The 17,500-nt window shown below is 49.9% G+C and overlaps 1 protein-coding gene across 1 annotated transcript in view; it reads right to left on the bottom strand.

Annotated features, from left to right (window-relative positions):
- The window catches only part of Megf11 (multiple EGF-like-domains 11), a 190,604-nt gene that overhangs the window by 18,904 nt on the left and 154,200 nt on the right, over positions 1-17,500 (bottom strand). Inside the window, exons 10-16 of the mRNA XM_013010020.1 lie at positions 12,350-12,470; positions 10,963-11,126; positions 9,040-9,142; positions 6,856-7,002; positions 5,614-5,748; positions 1,325-1,453; positions 43-171 (exon numbers count right to left, since the gene is read on the bottom strand). Of these exons, the coding sequence (XP_012865474.1) occupies positions 43-171; positions 1,325-1,453; positions 5,614-5,748; positions 6,856-7,002; positions 9,040-9,142; positions 10,963-11,126; positions 12,350-12,470 (928 nt within the window). The remainder of the gene's footprint in view (positions 1-42; positions 172-1,324; positions 1,454-5,613; positions 5,749-6,855; positions 7,003-9,039; positions 9,143-10,962; positions 11,127-12,349; positions 12,471-17,500) is intronic.

The raw sequence follows: 17,500 nt of genomic DNA, 5'->3' as shown, positions 1-17,500 counted from the left end.
GCACAGGATTGGGAGTTGCTGAAGCCAGGAGGCGGGGCTTACGCTGGGTGCAGAAAAGTCCCGTCCAGCCTGGGGTGCAGTGGCAGGTCCCGTCCTCTGCGCTGCAGGTGGCTCCATTGTGACAGCTGCACGTGTGGAAACAGGCAGAGCCCCAGAAGCCTGGTGGGCATGCTGTGGGGGATGGGGATGCAGAGGAGGAAGGCAAGGTGGAGAAAGGAAGGGGAATCAGGCGTCAGATCCAGGATGCCAGGATGGACATGATGACCTTTCCTGGCTGTCAAGGGCTTGAGGCTCTCATCCCAGAGTTCCTTTATTTGCCTCTTGGTGGCCCAGCCTGGGGGGCCCTTCTGTGTGTCCCCTCTAGGGGGACCGGCTGATTTGAAGCATGTGGGTAAACACTAGCTTACAGTGTGTGCCAACTTTCCCACAGGCCCAGCCATCTAACTGGGACTGATGGCGTCTCACCATCAGGATGGTAAGTTATCCAACAGGACAGAGACTAGGTCCCTTCCCCCTTAAACTGGGGGGCTATTATCTGTGCATCAGACCGGGCCCGCCTAGTCTGAACACATGCACTATCCAGGCCTGGAATGGCCAGGACATCATTTATCAATATCATAAAAATTCTAGCATGGCTGGGTGCTGGTGTCTCATGTCTGTCATCCTAGCCTCTCAGGAGGTGGAGATCTGATGATCCCGGTTCAAAGCCAGCCTGGGCAGCAAATGAGACTCTTATCTCTAATGAACCACTAAAAAGCCAGAAGTGGAACTCTGTGGCTCAAGTGGTAGAGTGCTAGCCTTGAGCAAAAGAGCTTAGGGACAATGCCCAGGCTCTGGGTTCAAGCTCCTAAATCAGCACACACACACACACACTTCCAGCATGCCAGACCTTGATCCTACACACACACACACACACACACACACACACACACACTTCCAGCATGCCAGACACACACACACACACACACACACACTTCCAGCATGCCAGACACACACACACACACACACACACACACACACACTTCCAGCATGCCAGACCTTGATCCTCTGCCCCAGTACAAACTAACTCAGACTGCTGAGTTAGTTAGAATTAATTCTTGGGATTAATAGCGTTAATGGGACTGTCAACAATATCAATATCTTTAACACCATCATTTAACAATATGCATGGTCAGTCTTAGTAATGTTAGCTAGGGAGCAAAATAGGAATCAGGTGGCATTGCTATCTGCAGTGGGAGATTTCAGCCCTGAAGTGGGAGGTGTCAGGGCAGAGAGGTTCTGACTGGAGCATTCATGGGGTGGGCAGTGAGGGTGAGGGGCTTACCCTGTGAGCAGTCCTTGCCAATCCATCCAGGGAAGCACTGGCAGGAGCCATCGATGGGGCTGCAGGTCCCGTTGTTGGCACAGGAACAGAGCTGGGCACAGTCCTGCCCAAAGTGCCCTCCAGCACACACTGTGGGCACAGGACATGGCTGGCACCTGCCCTCCCACACATGCCACCACCCACAGCTGTGCCCAGAGGTTTCTAGGCCGCAGCCATGATCATCCTTCTGCACCTAACTGCTTAGTGTCCCTCATATCCATCCTTGTAGCCTGCAGGAAACTGTTAGGAGCTCTTACAGAGGAAGGGGCTGGGCATGTGGGTGGAATCACTTGACAGGCTGGAAGTGGTGGGGGTGGGCGTGGCTCCTCTGTGCTCTGTGCAGCGCCTTTGCTTCCCATTGCCCTTGCTGTACCCTACCCAAGCCATGATGGATAGAAGTGCTTCACATAAGCTGGGGGTATAGCTCAGTGACAGAGTACCACTCTGGGCAAGGCCCTGAGCTTCACCCCAACACTGTGCAAATGTTTCCCAAATATTAATTCACTTAACTTTGTAATGCTGTCATTATTATATGTCCTCATTATTCTATGGCTAACACCGCCTTACCGATGGGGAAACTGAGGCACTGGAAATGTTCAGCAACTTACTGGCTCATACAGTGTGTGTGTGTGTGTGTGTGTGTGTGTGTGTGTGTGTGTGTGTGTGTGTGTGTGTGTGAGTGTGTGTGTGTGTGTGTGTGTGTGTGTGTGTGTTGAACTCAGGTCCTGGGTGCTATTCCTTAGCTTCTTCATTCCAAGCTGACACTTTACTACTTGAGCTGCAACTCTACTGGCTTTTTGGTGGTTCATGGAAGATTAGAATCTCATGGATTTTTTCCCCCTGCCCATGCTGGCTTTAAACCTCAGATCTCAGCTTCCTGAGTAGTTAGGATTACCAGTGCCTTGGCAGCTCAGTACCTTTGAGCCAACCACATCAGCCTGTCTGTTTCTTGGCCTTTGAAACAGGGAGAGGAACCAAACCTGATTAAAGGTTTCCCTAATTTCCAGCCAGGTTCTCATGGGCAGGATGACCACACCGTCCTTGTTTACAGCTCATACTCACCTTTCAAAGCTTGCAGAAAAATCAAAAATCACCCATCCCCCCTTTCCTTGCCTCTGGGAGATGCTTTATATGGGGGAATCTACCAAACCCTAGACTCATTTCCATGGGGAACAGGATGCTGGAGCTTACCCCCACTCCTCTAAATCTCCATCCCCAACACAGACTCTTAAGAGTCTCTATCAGGACAGTCTTTTCTTTGAAGTCTTTTCTCACATACACAAGACTGACACATTCACCCGCAGAGCTGCTAATGCGATCAGTCTAATACATTAATTGGTCGACTTCTTCGTTGAATCAAGAGCGAGGCAGGGGTGGGTGGGCAGCGTGGCTGGGAATAGAGGTCTCTTGCAAAGAAAACATCTGGTTATAGATTTAATCTATGTTTAATGATTCTGCACAAGTAGTGTCTGTAATTTGTAACTCGGTGGAAAGCCAGTCATTAGAAAAGTGTCAGTTCAATTTTTTACAAGGTTTGAGACTTAACCAGGGCAGTTGCCATTAATAGCAAACTCTATTAGATCTATATGTGGAAAATACTCATTAGGCCAATGGGCAATAAATCAGACAACGAGGATTCGAGAGAGACTCCTCGGGCTGCCCGGGCCCTAATTTAGACCGGGCCTAGCTATATTGACGGGCTGAGTCTCTGATGTTTAATAAGTAAACCTCAGCCTGTCGGGTGATGATTAAACTCTCCTAGGAGGGTTTCAAGCAAATGAAACTGTCACATCTGTTTCCCTGGGGTCTAAACTTCTCATGACCTCAATGCATCGTGGAATCAACTTTCCACTCATACATATTAACAGGCCTCCCCGACTCAAATAGCCAAGCTCAGCAGGGATAATTCATCAAAAGAATGGGCTTCCCCTGAGAGGTAGTGAGCTCTCCATCAAGAGAAGTATTTCAGCAGAGGCCAGATGTGATCCTTGCCGAGGTGACCTTGTAAATTGCCACAAGCTCTACATTTACCTCTGATCCCTTAAATTCTTCCAGCTGGTATTCAAGGTTATATCCAAAGATGTTCTCAAGGCCCCAGCCTACTTTTATCAGCCACCTTCCCCTTCCATCTCCAGCCATTCACGACTGGCTGGGCAGGTCCAGGTCCAGTCTCTGAGCTTCTCCCAAGCTGTGCCTTTCACTTACATGGCCTGGAGCTCAGCTAAAATCCTGCACAGCCCTGCACCTCCCCAGACCATCCACACATGACGATCGGGCCCTAAGTAGCCACATGTGAGCGGTGTGTGTTGGGGCCAGCTTTTGCCTCCCCACTTCTTGCTAATGGTGAGGAATCTTTGTGAATGGTGTTATTAAAACACTGGGGTGGGCTGGAAATGTGGCTTAGTGGTAGAGCACTTGCCTCACATGCATGAAGCCCTGGGTTCCATTCCTCAGTACCACATACACAGAAAAAGCTGGAAGTAGCGCTGTGACTCAAGTGGTAGAGTGCTAGCCTTATGCAAAAGAAGCTCAGGGACAAGGCCCAGCCCTGAGTTCAAGCCCCAGGACTAGCAAAAACAAGCAAACAAAAAACCCAGTGGGGCAGAGCTGGGAGCTGGGAGCTCATGCCTGTAATCCTAGATATTCAGCAGGCTGAGATAGGATTATTTCAAAGCCAGTCTGGGCTGGAAATCCAGTCTGCAAGGCTTTATTCTTCAAATAGCCACCAAAAAATCCAAATATGGAGCTGTGGCTCAAGTGGTAGAGTGCCAGCATTAAGTATAAAAACTCAGGGACAGAGTCCAGGCCCTCAGTTCAAACCTAGGACCAGCACATGTGCACACCTGCACAAACACACACAAAAACCACTAGTATAGCCAGGTGCCATTGGCTCACACCTATAATCCTAGCTATGCAGGAAGCTGAGATCTGAGGATCACCATTTGAAGCCAACCCAGGCAGGAAACATTCATGAGACTCTTATCTCCAAAGCCAGAAGATGAGCTGTGTCTCAAGTGGTAGAGCACCAGCCTTGAGTGAAAAGCCCCAATACCAGCACAAAATAAATAAACAAATAATAACTACTGGTACTTTGAAGCCATGGTGGGAATATTTTATCCTTCAGAAACTTGCAGACATTACAAAGCATGACATTTCCAGGGCGACAGTGATCAAGATGCATTATCCTCATAAACTGATGTGTTGAATTGAAACCCCTCGTGTTTTTGTACAATTACTTTGGATAATAAACATCCCCTCCCCCCAAAACAGAAAACAAAGCATGGCTTTTCTATATAGATGGCTGGTGTGTTGGCAAACCAATACTGGTGAGCTTTTTTTTTTTTGTCGGTCGTGGGGCTTGAACTCTGGGCCTGGGTGCTGTCCCTCAGCTCTTCAGCTCAAGGCGAGTGCTCTACCACTTGAGCTACAGCGCCACTTCCAGTTTTCTGGTGGTTTATTGGAGATAGGAGTCTCACGGTCTCTCCTGCTCGGGCTGGCTTTGAACCGCGATCCTCAGATCTCAGCCTCCCGAGTAGCTAGGATTATAGGCGTGAGCCACCAGCGCCCGGCTTGGTGAGCTTTACCTCCCTATCCAACTCCTGCTGAGGGTGGTGGCAGCCTGGAGTTGATGGTATGGAGTCAAGGGTGATATAGGACAGCATCCTGAGCTCCAGGGAAGTCTGTCTCCAGCCAATGCTAGAGCTGTCCCCATGCTCCTACAGCTTCTCTTGCCTTTCTTTGTGCCTGACACTCAGCACAGACACTAGGTATCTCTTCTGCTGGGTACCTGTTCATGTCATTTTCCCCTGCCTTTTGTTTTTTGGGTGGGCCATGGGGCTTGAATCAGGACCTGGGCGTTAAGCCTGAGCTCTATTGCTCAAAGCTAGCACTGTCCTACGTGAGCCACAGCGCCACTTCTGGTTTTCTGGTAGTTATTTGGAGTTAAGAATCTCAAGGACTTTCCTGCCATGGCTGGCTTTGAGCCTCGATCCTCAGATCTCGCCTCCTGAATAGCTAGGATGACAGGTGTAAGCCACCACTGTCCGGTTTATTTTCCCTGCTTCTGGCAAAGCATATTCGGAGTCCAAATTCATTTCTGCTACTTGTTAGCCTTGAGGCCACAGGTGTCATTTTACCTCTCTGTGCCTGTCCCTTTCACTACGTAATGGCATTCACTGTCTCCTGCCATGTGGTACTCCATCATCTTTCCTCCCTACCTGCCTTGTGCTTTCCCCAGCTGGTGACAGTACCTTGATTGCAGAGGGCTCCAGAGAAGCCCGGGAGGCACTCACAGACACCGCTGATGTGGTGACAAGGCCCGCTGCTGTGCACGCAGAGGGGGCAAGGCTGGGCGCAGCCATGACCATAGAATCCGGGGGAACAGACTGAAGGTGCAAGGGAGAGGGTGATCAGTAACCCAATGGGAGCCCCACGCAGTCGGACCACCCCTTCTGTTCCACATTGCAACCAAGGGAGGGCTTCAAAAGTGTGGGAAGAATCCTGGTGCCTGTGGCTCACACCTGTAATCCTAGCTGCTCAGGCTGGAGATCTGAGGATCCCAGGTTTGAAGCCAGCCCAGGCAGGAAAGTCTGGGACTCTTATCTCCAATTAACTACCAAACAAAGCTGGAAGTGGCTCGTGTAATAGAGTACCAGCCTTGAGCACCAAGAAAACTTGAGCAAGAGTGCAAGGCCCTCAATTCAAGCGCCAGTATTGGTGTACACACACATGTCCACAACATGCACACACACACAGAGTGTAAAGAGTTGTATCTTCTACTTGGAAGGCCCAATTCATTTATTTTATTATTATTATTATTGTCTTGTGGTGGTATTGGGGTTTGAAGATTTCAAGTTTGCTAGTATTTCACCATTTGAGCCACACTGTTTGCTTTAATTGCTTTTTCAGACAAGCTCTTGCAATTTAGTCCTTGGCTACCTCTGGCCATGATCCCCCTCCCCTCCCTTTGCATCCAAGCAACTGGGATTGCCAGGCACTGGTGGCTCACACCTATAGTCCTAGTTACACAGGAAGCTGAGATCTGGGGATCACTGTTCAAAACAAGCCTAGACAGACAAATCCAGGAGTCCTTGGTCTCCAGTGAATCAGCAGAAAGCCAAAAGTAGAGGCTGATACAAGTGGTACAGCACTAGTCTTGAGGGAAATAGCTAAAGGGGAGCATGATGCCCAAAATTGAAGCCCCAGTATCGACATACACACACACACACACACCAGAAGAAGGAAAAGAAAAAAAAAAAGGTAGGATTACAGGTATGCACTACTGGGCCTTGTAATTCAGACAGGACCTGCAGTTTGGTCCTGTTTCTACCAAGGAGCTATTTGGTCCATGAACAGCAGCCTGTGCAGGGAGAGGACTAGAGAAAGAGGGGGACTAGTCCCCAGAGCCCAGCCCCCAGGCTGGGAAGGGCTGGGGAATGAGGCACTGTGTGAGGTCTTGAGGTCCCTCGATGGGGGGGGGGGCTCAGACTTACTTCTCTGACACAAGGGTCCTCGGAAGCCAGGGGCACACTCGCAGCTTCCATCCTCCGGAGAGCAGGAGCCGCCATTCTCACAGCTGCAGGAGATGGAGCAGTTGGGGCCCCAGCGACCTTGGGGACACGTGCTGTCGCAGCGGATGCCTGGGGGGGTCACAGGCAGCCATGAGTCAGTGGTGAGTGGAGGAGAGCTGGGAGAAGAGACCGTGACCAGACAGAAGATGATAGTGGCCCTTGCCTTTTGCACCTCACCTGGCCCAGGAGAAGTGGACATGAGCAATGAGTACCCTTAGGGGGCGCATCTGTGTTAGCCCGAGGGCTGCTGGGCCTTGTTGGGCTCCATTGCAGTCACCTGGGCAGAGAGTGGGTAGGCTCTTTCGGATTCTTTAGATCATAGTCCTCAATATAATGCATGTATTTTGCATCATATATACACTTATGTATAGAAGAAATCTACTATTATTGACTTGTTTTAAATGAGTCAGAACCCAACAAACTGATTTTAAGGAGCCTCGGTTTGATAATTAGTAGCATCTAAGGGCCTGGATAGAATATCCCAGTAAGGAGGAAAAGTAAGTCAGGTGCCGTTACTCACACCTGTAATTCTAGCCACTCAGAAGGCTGAAATCTGAGGATTGTGTAATGTATTGTGAGCTTGCTGGGACAGACAAATCCTGGAGACTCCTCTCCAATTAAGCAGCAAAAAGCCAGAAGTAGAGGTAGGGCTCCAGTGGTAGAGCAGCAGCTGTGAACAAAAATGCCAAATAAGAGTGTGAAGCCCTGGATTCAAGCCACAGTACCTGGGTAGGGAGGGAGGAGAAAAAGAGAGAAAGAGAGGGTGAAGGGAGAGAGAAAGAGGAAGGGAGGGAGAGAATCAGAGAGGGAGAAAGAAAAGGAGAGGAAGGGAAAGGGGGAGAGAAAAAGAGGGAGGGAGGGAGGGGGAGAGGGTCAGGGGGTAAGATCTATGGTCCTTCTGAGCTTAAGTAGAGGAAATCTCAGCCTGAAAGCTAAGAAAGAATTTTAAAGGCCCTAGGCTGGATGCCCAGCTCTGAGGCGGGCTTTCCTCCCAGGTAGAAAGGCTCCTAGTCTGCTAGGCATTAGATGAACAGAACAGAGACTCAGGAGACTAGCTGGGGCTTTGGAAGATGACTATCTGAGGCTCTAAGAAGAGCAGAATTAGTTTAAAAATCATGCCTGCCTTGTTACAAGGAAACAGAGGCCCAAGAAAGAAAGAGGGAGAAAGACTTAGGTCCCAGCACACATGCAGCAGTAGCAAGAAGAGTAGCAGTGGGACCAATTTGAAGCCCAGTGCACAGGCCCACCTGGCCGGCCAGGAGGGGAAGGGAGGAAGAGGCCTTCAGGGAGGGACACAGCTCGCTCTCCTTACCCTCCAGGCTTCCCTCCTTCCCTGAAATGGTGTAGTTTTACTGAGACATGCTGCTGCTCTCTGGGAAACAGGGTAGGGGCTTCCCAGGGTAAGGGATGCGGCAGGGAGGGGGTGACCCCCTTTCCCAGTGAGAATCTGGCAGATCTATCTCCAGTGATGGAGGTGTCTGTGTCTGTGTGGGGTTTTTGGTAGCTGAGATATGAACTCTAGATAGGGCATCAGGGGTTGACTTAAGTTTAGTGCTTTAAAAACTGTGTGTAATGTCATTAAAATCTGGTCAGCTCCCTCAAAATGAAGACAATGAAAAATTAAAGCTAGGATTAAAAGCATTTGCCACTAGTACCCTGCCATTGTTTTATTTGTTATGGTGGTACTGGGGCTTGAACTCAAGGCCTCATGCTCTGTTTTTACTTTGTTTTTCCTCAAGTGGTAGAGACCCCTTTGAGCCACAGCTCTATTTCCAGTTTTCTGGTGGTTAATTGGAGATAAGAGTCTCATAGACTTTCTCCTGCCCTGGATGGCTTTGAACCATGATCCTCAGATTTCAGTCTCCTGAGTAGCTAGGATTATGTAGGTGTGAGCCGCTGGTGCCTAACTTCCATTTTCTTTATGAGAAAACCAAGGATCAGAGGCGGAAGTGGAGCTGTGGCTCCAAGCACTAGCCTTGAGCACAAAAGCCCAGGCCCTTAGTTCAAGTGCCACGATCAACAATAACAACAAAAAGTTTATCGAGAGGTGTAAGAGCAAGGGCCCAATTCCACAGGACCCAGGTCCTCTGGCTGGGCAGAGGTTACCTGTCCATCCTGCTAGGCAGCAGCAGTGGCCCGTGACAGGGTCGCAACCATCAGCATGGCTGCAGTCACAATGTTCGGTGCAGTTCAGCCCAAATGTGCCATCCTGCGGAGCAGAGAGGAGAGAAATGACCAGAAAGTTCCAGGCTGTTATTGGTTTGGGATGACAGAACTGAGCCACAACCCCCACAAGGGGAACACAGTGGGAAGGCCTCTTATAACTGGGCATTAAGAGGGTCATGTCCCCCGGGGCTGGTGGCTCACTCCTATAATCCTAGCTATTCAGGAGGCTGAGATAGGAAAATCATGCTCCAAGCCAGTTTGCATAGTCAAATCGGAGAAGACTCTTATCTCCAGCTAACTAGCAAAAAGCTGGATGTGGAGGTGAAGCTCAAGTGGTAGAGTGCCAGCTTTGAGTGTAACAAAAGACAAGAGAGAGTGTGAGGCTCCAACACTGGCACAAAAAATAAGGGGGCTGGGAAGGTGGCTCAGTGGTAGAGCACTTGCCTTGCATGCCTGAGGCCCTGGGTTCGATTCCTCAGCACCACATAAGCAAAAAGAAAAAAGCCGGAAGTGGCACTGTGGCTCAAGTGGTAGAGCGCTAGCCTTGAGCTGAAGAGCTGAGGGACAGCGCCCAGGCCCAGAGTTCAGGCCCCACGACTGGACCCAAAATAAAAATGAATAAATAAAATAAAATGGGCATAAAGTCACTCCAAATAACTATTTAGCCATATTAACAAGAGAATGGGGACTGGAGAGGAAGATGATAATCTTAACCCACTTTTTTTTTTTGCCAGTCGTGGGGCCTGAACTCTGGGCCTGGGCGCTGTCCCTCAGCTCTTCAGCTCAAGGCTAGCACTCTACCACTGGAGCCACAGCGCCACTTCCAGCTTTTTCTGTTTATGTGGTGCTGAGGAATCGAACCCAGGGCCTCATGCTTGCAAGACATGCACTCTACCGCTGAGCTACCTTCCCAGCCCTTAACCCACTTTTTAATGCTAGGTTAAGAGGGCTAAGATTATTAGTAATGTAATGATGACAATTTGGTTAATATTAAACTGTCAATGAAGCTAGGCACTGGTGGTTCATGCCTGTAATCCTAGCTACCTAGGAGGCTAAGGTCTGAGGATCACAGTTCAAAGCCAACCTAGGCAGGAAAGTCAGTGAGATGCTTATCTCTAATTAACCACCAAAATGCCAAAAGCGGAGGCATGGCTCAAGTGGTAGAACACCAGCCTGGGGTGAAAAAGCTTAGGGAGCGTGTCCAGGCCCTGAGTTCAGACCCAAGTACTGACATCATAAACAGTCAATGATAATGCATGTCGTTGGTTATGACACATATCCACTGTGGGGGCCGACTGTGGCTTACTCTTTGCTCCTGGGGGGGGGGGAGAAAAAAATGGTAACTATCACTGGTCATGTGCTTATAAGGTAACAGGATGTGCAAAGTCAGGATCTGAATCCAGGACGCAGAAGTCCATCTGCACTCAATTTCACAGCAGTTGGTTTAAAAGATGGAGACCCCCCCCAGTGAGCAAGTCTGGGTGGTTCTTGCTGGACAATACCCCCAAAACCAGATCAGGGAAGTACAGACCCTTGAAACAGACATTGCCAGGACATCACTTGGACGTGGCCTGTCAGGACACAGCGTCTTTGCTGGCTTGGGGACTGTCCAGAGCCCTTCTGAGAATGATCCTGGGGCCACAGCTGACAACCATGCTGATCATGAACAGTGGGAAGAGTGGCATCTCTGTCTGCCCAAGACTTGCCATTTTACAGATGGGTAGGTTGAGGCCAAGGTAGGGAAAGCAAAAACCCAGAGGTAAGGAGCAGCTGTAACCTGAAGCAGACTTCACCACCTCATCCAGTGCTCTCTTGTGTGCATTTCCCAGGATCACCCCAGGGGAGGGGGAGGAGGGAACTCACCGGGCAGGGCAGCTCGCAGCTCTCCCCCAGCCAGCCTGGGGTACAGGCACAGGAGCCATCGGTGGGACTACAGGATGCCCCGTGGGCACAGGTACAGCTCTCATTGCAGTTCAGGCCCCATGTCCCACTGGGACATGGCAGGGAACAGTCCAGGCCCTGCCACCCTGGGGGGAGGGGGGGACAGAAAGGGGACACCATCACTTCTGCAGGTTCTGCAGGGCTTTCCGTCTGTGTGCTGTTGTTTCTCCATGTTCCATGGAGAACACAGCACAGAGGTCTTGGAGAGCTTGGGGCCCAGGGCTTCCTGTAAAGAGTCTGTTCTGCTGCAGGCAGCTGGGTCCCAGCACAGAACAGCAGCTGAGTGGTAGGTTTCTTCTCCCTTGGGGGCTCAGCTGAGCTCATCAGGACCCTGTGCTGGTTGGTGACAGGCAGCTGTCCCTTCTCTGAAGTGGCCACTGGCAGCTGCCCTCACCTTCATGTATTTATTTCCCTCCTCCCCTCCTCTATCTGTCACACAGGGGCTGATCCTGCAGGCTACCTAGCTCCTGGAAGCTAGCCACTGATAGATTAGCCCAAGTGGACCTGGCCCAAGAACCAGGGACAGCACAGAAGCCAGGTTCTCCTGCTATTTCTTTGGCTGGGACTACGCCTTTTTTGGGAGGCTAAGTACTAGGGTTTGAGCTCAAAGCCTCTGTGTTGTTTCCCCGCCCCCCCACCTTTTTTTTTTTTTTTTTCCATTTAAGGCTGGTGCTGTATCATGTGGGCTACACCTCCACTTCCAACTCTTTTTTTTTTTTCCTGGTTCAATAGAGACAAGAGTCTCATGGACATTCCTGCCTGGGGCTGGCTTCGAACTGTGATCCTCCGATCTCAGCCTCCTTGGTGGCTAGGATTATAGGTATGAGCCACTGGCACCAGCTTTGTTTTGGGTTTGAGACAAGGCTTTGTTCACTGTGTAGCCCAGGCTAGCCTCAAACTCAGATCCTTCTCTCAGCCTCCCCTGTACTAAGATCCCAGGTATATACCACTCCACCCAGCTTGGCCCAGTCTGATGGCAGTGGCTGTGTCTCTTTTTGGAACACGGACACTGCTCCAACACCTCTCCCCAGTTCATGTCAAACTCTTACCAGGTAAACCTCCCCCCTCCCCCACACCCCCCCAGGATCTGGAAGTTCTACCTTGTGTCTCTCCCTTACACATTCCTGCCATGCAGGTTCCTGGCACTGGCTTTCCTTAACTGGAACCTGTACAGGTCTCCTGGCCTTGAACAGAAATGGGCGGGATGGGGGGGGGTGGAAAGGGGGAATTGGGTAGAAGCTGCCTTGCCAGAGCCTGAAGTGGACCAATCACCTGGGCCTGGGGGCGGGGCTTGGGCCAGGCACTTTACCTTCCTTGCAAGTGCAGGAGCCATCAATGGGGGAGCAGATGCCATCGTTGTTACAGCTACAGACAGAGGAGCAGTTGGGGCCATAGGTCCCTGCTGCACAGGGCACTGTACAGATCTCTCCCTAGAAAGAGAAGGCATGAATTTGGGGATCAGAGGTGGCCCCACGCTGGGTGCTGTGGCAAGCAGAAAAGATGTCCTCATGTCCTCTTCCCAGACTGTCAGGATGGTCCCTTACATGGCACAGAGGACTTTGCAGATGTACAAAGATGTGCAGATGAGAGGACTTAATGGAGAGAGTGGCTGGGATTTCCCAGGTGGGCTTAATGCAATCACAGGAGTCCTTAAAAGTAGACGATCAGCCAGGTGCTGGTGACTCACACCTGTTATCCTAGCTACTGAGGAGGCTGAGATCTGAGGATAGTAGTTCGAAGCCAGCCAAGGCAGAAAAAGTCCATGAGACTCTTACTCCAATAAACTTCTCAGAAAAGCCCAGAAGTAGCTCTGTGGCTCAAGTGGTAGAGCACTAGCCTTGAGCACAAAGAAGCTCAGGAACATCTCCCAGGCCATGAGTTAAAACCCCAGGCCTAGCCAAAAAAAAAAAAAAAAGTAGACAATCAAAGTCAGGTATCAATAGCTCACACCTATAATCCTAGCTACTCAGGAGGCTGAGATCTAAGGATCACAGTTCCAAGCCAGCCCAGGCAGCAAAGTCAGTGAGACTCTTTATTTTCAATTAACTACCAAAAAGCCTAGAAGTGGAAGTGTGGCTCAAGTGATAAGAGTGTGCCAGCCTTGGGTGAAAAAAAAGCTCAGGGACAGTGCACAAGCCCTGAGTTCAAGTCCTAGCTTATGTTGTCTTATACCACTAAATCTTTGTTATAGCAGCAGTAGAAAGCTAATACAATAGCCCTTACCAGAAGTACCTAAGGAACTGACCCCAGGAGTCCATGTTAGGTCAGAGCAGCATAGAACTTACTCTTTGCCTCCTAATCTTGTTTAATTCTTACCAACAACTCCATAACACACACACAGTAAGTTGTCCCTATGTACCAGGACCACAAAGACAGGCTAGGCCAGGAGGATAGACAAACAAGCATACAGGCCTGCACCAGAGGCCCCATCTCCTTCCCCTGCCAGGCCTGACTGTGGTCTGCCAGCTCCCCTGCTGTCTGGAGAACTCTCATTTCTCACAGGGCCTCAGCCTGGGTTTGAACTGTAGGCACAGTGTAATCCTCTTTCCACTTGGGGTTGCTGAAGACAGAACGGATTTATCTCCCAGCCCCTTCCCAGTCTCCCACTCTTGTGGGCCCAGCCTTGGGTCTACCAATGGAGCTCCTAGAGAACTCTTCCCCTCCCTGCCAGGGGACGTGGGGCTCTTAAGTACCTGCTGCGCCTCCAGGAAACACCATCAAACTAAAAGCACTAAGTTGCCTACAGAGGAGAAATTCAAGCCAGGCACCAGCAGCTCATACCTGTAATCCTAGCTACTCAGGAGGATGACATCTGAGGATCGTGGTTCAGAGCCAGCCCAGGCAGAAAAGTCCGTGAGACTCTCCTCATCTCCAATGAACCACCAGAAAAACAGAAGTGGCGCTGTGGCTCAAAGTGGTGGAGTGCTAGCCTTGAGTGGAAAAGCTCCGTGACAGTGTCCAGGCCCTGAGTTCAAGGCCCACAACCACCACCACCAAACAACAAAAGGGTACATGGACTTGCCTGCCCACACTGGCTTTGAACCTTAATCCTCAGATCTCAGGCCCCTCAGTAGCTTGGGGGCCACCAGAGCCGGGCTTGTCTGGCTGTTTCTATATCCACCCCAATCCCATCTCCCCAGCCCAACACCACAAATCCCAGGAGAGGATGTCTGCTGGGAAAGGGGGGCGGGGCTTGTCTTCATGCTGTGAATCAGAGATGGCTGTGAACTCTTCCTCCCTTTCAAAGGCCTGTTAATTATAGATGCAGCATTGGCTATTAACACCCTGAACTTGATTTGAAGGAGCCACTGGCAGCACAGAACCCTTGGAGCTAGTTCTTGTAAAGAGATGCAAATCTCTCCTCCAGTCTTCTACCTTCCTCCCTCCTGGCACAGTGAGGCAGTGCCCGGTGGGTAATGAGTTATATGTTCTATTAAATTTGTTTCAAATGTTGTTTATTGAATTTTCTCCTCGGCAATATGCTGCTTTGTAGTTTGTTCCTGTTTGGGAAAATTAATCAACAGCTGGGCTTCTGTTGATCACTGTGCCCCTTACAGTGGGCAGGAGGTTAATGACAGATTTTCTTGGAGTGGGCAGAGGAAGAGGAAGAGTAGGAGGAGGAGGGAGAGCATTTGACCCTTCTTCACACAAAAGGAGGCTATTCTGGAAGTTTATGTTGGACTCCCTTAAGTGTGCTCTGCTTAAGCAGATCTGGTATTCTAGGTCCCAAGTAAGGCAGCAACCTGTCAGTCCAGAAGAGATCAGCAGAGAGGACTTGAGGACCAGCAAGCAGCAAGGAGGAGGCAGAATAGGTCAGAAAGGAAGCGGTCCTGAGCCTGGGTCAGAACCCATAGTTTTCAGCATCCATCCATCTACCTACCAATCTATCCATCCACTCATCCTCCATCCATATCTACCACCCATCCATCTATCTGTGTACCTACCCATCCATCCATCCACCCATTCATCTATTTATTTACGTACCCATCTATCCATTCATCTATCATCTATCCAACCACCAGCCACCCACCCCATCCATCTATTTTGCATTCATCCATCATCCATCCATTTATCTATCCATCCATCTACCCACCCACCCATCCATCCATCCATCCATCCACCCACCAATCCTTCCTCCCTCCATCCACACATCCATCCATTATTCATCCATCCATCTTTATACCCACCTACCTACCCATCATCTATCTATTCATCTAGGCATTCCTCTATCCCATAAACATGTGCCAGGCCACTACCATGGGTCTTGCTAATGACCATGATAGATCAAGGCTCTCTTCGTGTTCCTCAACTCTCCCCATCTTCTTACACCCCTGTGTGGCACTTTCCACTCTTGGAAAAGAAGCACTTTGAAAGTTCTGTGCGGGTGAGGCTAGGGTGGGCTTAACCAGCCTACCAAGTAGCAATGTCTTTGCCTGTAACCTGTGTTCAGTTCATGCATGTTGGATTAATTCATACATCAGGGAATCTTTTGTGTGTGTGTGTTCGTACTGGGAGTTTGAACTCACAGCCTTGTCTCTTGTTGAGCTTTTTGGCTCATCGCTGCTGCTCTACCACTTGAGCCACACCTCCAGTTCCAGCTTTTGACTGATTAACTGAAGAGTCTTATGGATTTGTCTGCTGGGGTTGGCATTGAATTGTGACCCTCAGATCTCAGCCTCCCGAGTAGCTAAGATGACAGGCGTGAATCACTAGTGCCCTGTAGGAAATCAAAGCACTACTATGTATCACATGCTGTGCTAAGTCCAGAAGCTACCAGGTGAGAACACAGCTCGGATTCACTAACAGCCAGCTGGGTGAAGGGACTTCCCTACTTGGAAATGGTCTGGGAGCAGCTCTGTCTGATGGCTTCCATTGCCTCTCTCCCCTTTGACTCCTGGAATTTTGTGGCCACCAGAGGGCACCTTTGGGGTCCAATGTCACCTCAGTGCTAGCAGCACAGGTGTGGTGAGCTTTACTGTGTGCAAAGCCCCCCTGGCCTGATCCAGCAGCCGTGGGGTTGCTCTTCCTCTTGCTCTCCCTTCTCTGCCATTCTCGGCAGACAGCAGGACCGCAGGTAGGGAACCTCATTTATGGTGTTTCCTGAGAAAGAGATGCACAACCCAAAAAGGAAGAACAAGCTTGGCCCACCAGGAGGCATGGGGGCCTCTCCAATGCATACCAAGCCTCGCTGGACCTAATTAATGTGTCACTGATAAAGCAGCTGTGAGGCTGGGGAAAAGCTCTGTATGAGTCATGAGAAGCAGAGAGCCAGGGGGATAAGAGAGAGAGGGGGAGAAATGGAGGCCACTCTCACACTGATTCCCCTATCCTGCCTCCTTGTGGGAGCCGGTGGGGCTGAAGCCTGCCACCTGCCACCCATAAGAGAGAAGAAGAGGCTGATGTGAAAACTGAAAACACCAGCAACATAGTCTCAAATCTGTCCAAGAAGAATAGGCCACCAGTGATGGTACCTGGACAGTTCCACAGGGTGGGCATTTGCACAACTCTAGAGCTGTCACTCAGTATAGATTTGCGTACAGCATCAGTTTGCCGGCAAACACAGTAGAATGTTTTTGGTTTTTTGGTGTCAGCACTAGGGCTTGAACTCAGAACCTATGTGGTGGTACCTTAGCCTTCTTTATATTCAAGGCTGATGCTCTACCCCTTGAGTCACAGCTCCACCCATTAAGGATTAATGATAGGAATCAAAGTCTGTGATGATAAAATTTCATCCCCCGTTAATGATAGATAATAGTTCTTGGAATGACAGATTTTTATTTTTTAATTTCTTCTTTTTTTTTTTTTGTCATGAAGCTTGAACTTAGGGTCTGGGCCTGAGATTTTCTGCTCAAGGCTACAGCTCTACCACTTTGAGCCACAGCTCCATTTCCAGTTTTCTGGTGGCTAATTGAAGATAAGAGTGTCATGAACTTTCTTGCCCAGGCTGGCTTTGAACCATGATCTTCAGATCCCAACCTCCTGAGTACCTCGTATTAGAGGTGTGAGCCATCAGTGCCATCAGTGCTGGGTAGGTTTAACCTACCCAGACCAGTACACTATGCCTAGAGATCAAACAGAATTCACTGAGTCTCTCCTAGCTTTGGGCTACAACCAGGCTGGGACACTGGGCTGGTCCTGGGAGAGCATTCATGCTCCAAACCTCTTACACATAAGTAAAATTTGGGCTGAGGGCAGGGAATGTGGCTTAGTGGTAGAGTGCTTTCTTATCATGCATGAAGACCTGGGTTCAATTCCTCAGCACCACATAAACAGAAAAAGCTGGAAGTGGTGCTGTGGCTCAAATGGTAGAGTGCTAGCCTTGAGCACAGAGAGGCTCAGGGACAGTGCCCAGGCCTTGAGTTCAAGCCTCATGACTGACAAAGAAGAAAGAAAGAAAGAAAGAAAGAAAGAAAGAAAGAAAGAAAGAAAGAAAGAAAGAAAGAAAGAAAGAAAGAAAGAA

This window comes from Dipodomys ordii, unplaced genomic scaffold (assembly GCF_000151885.1).
Source record: "Dipodomys ordii isolate 6190 unplaced genomic scaffold, Dord_2.0 Scaffold11, whole genome shotgun sequence".
Taxonomy (NCBI): domain Eukaryota; kingdom Metazoa; phylum Chordata; class Mammalia; order Rodentia; family Heteromyidae; genus Dipodomys; species Dipodomys ordii.
This window is presented reverse-complemented; position numbering and strand designations above follow the sequence as displayed.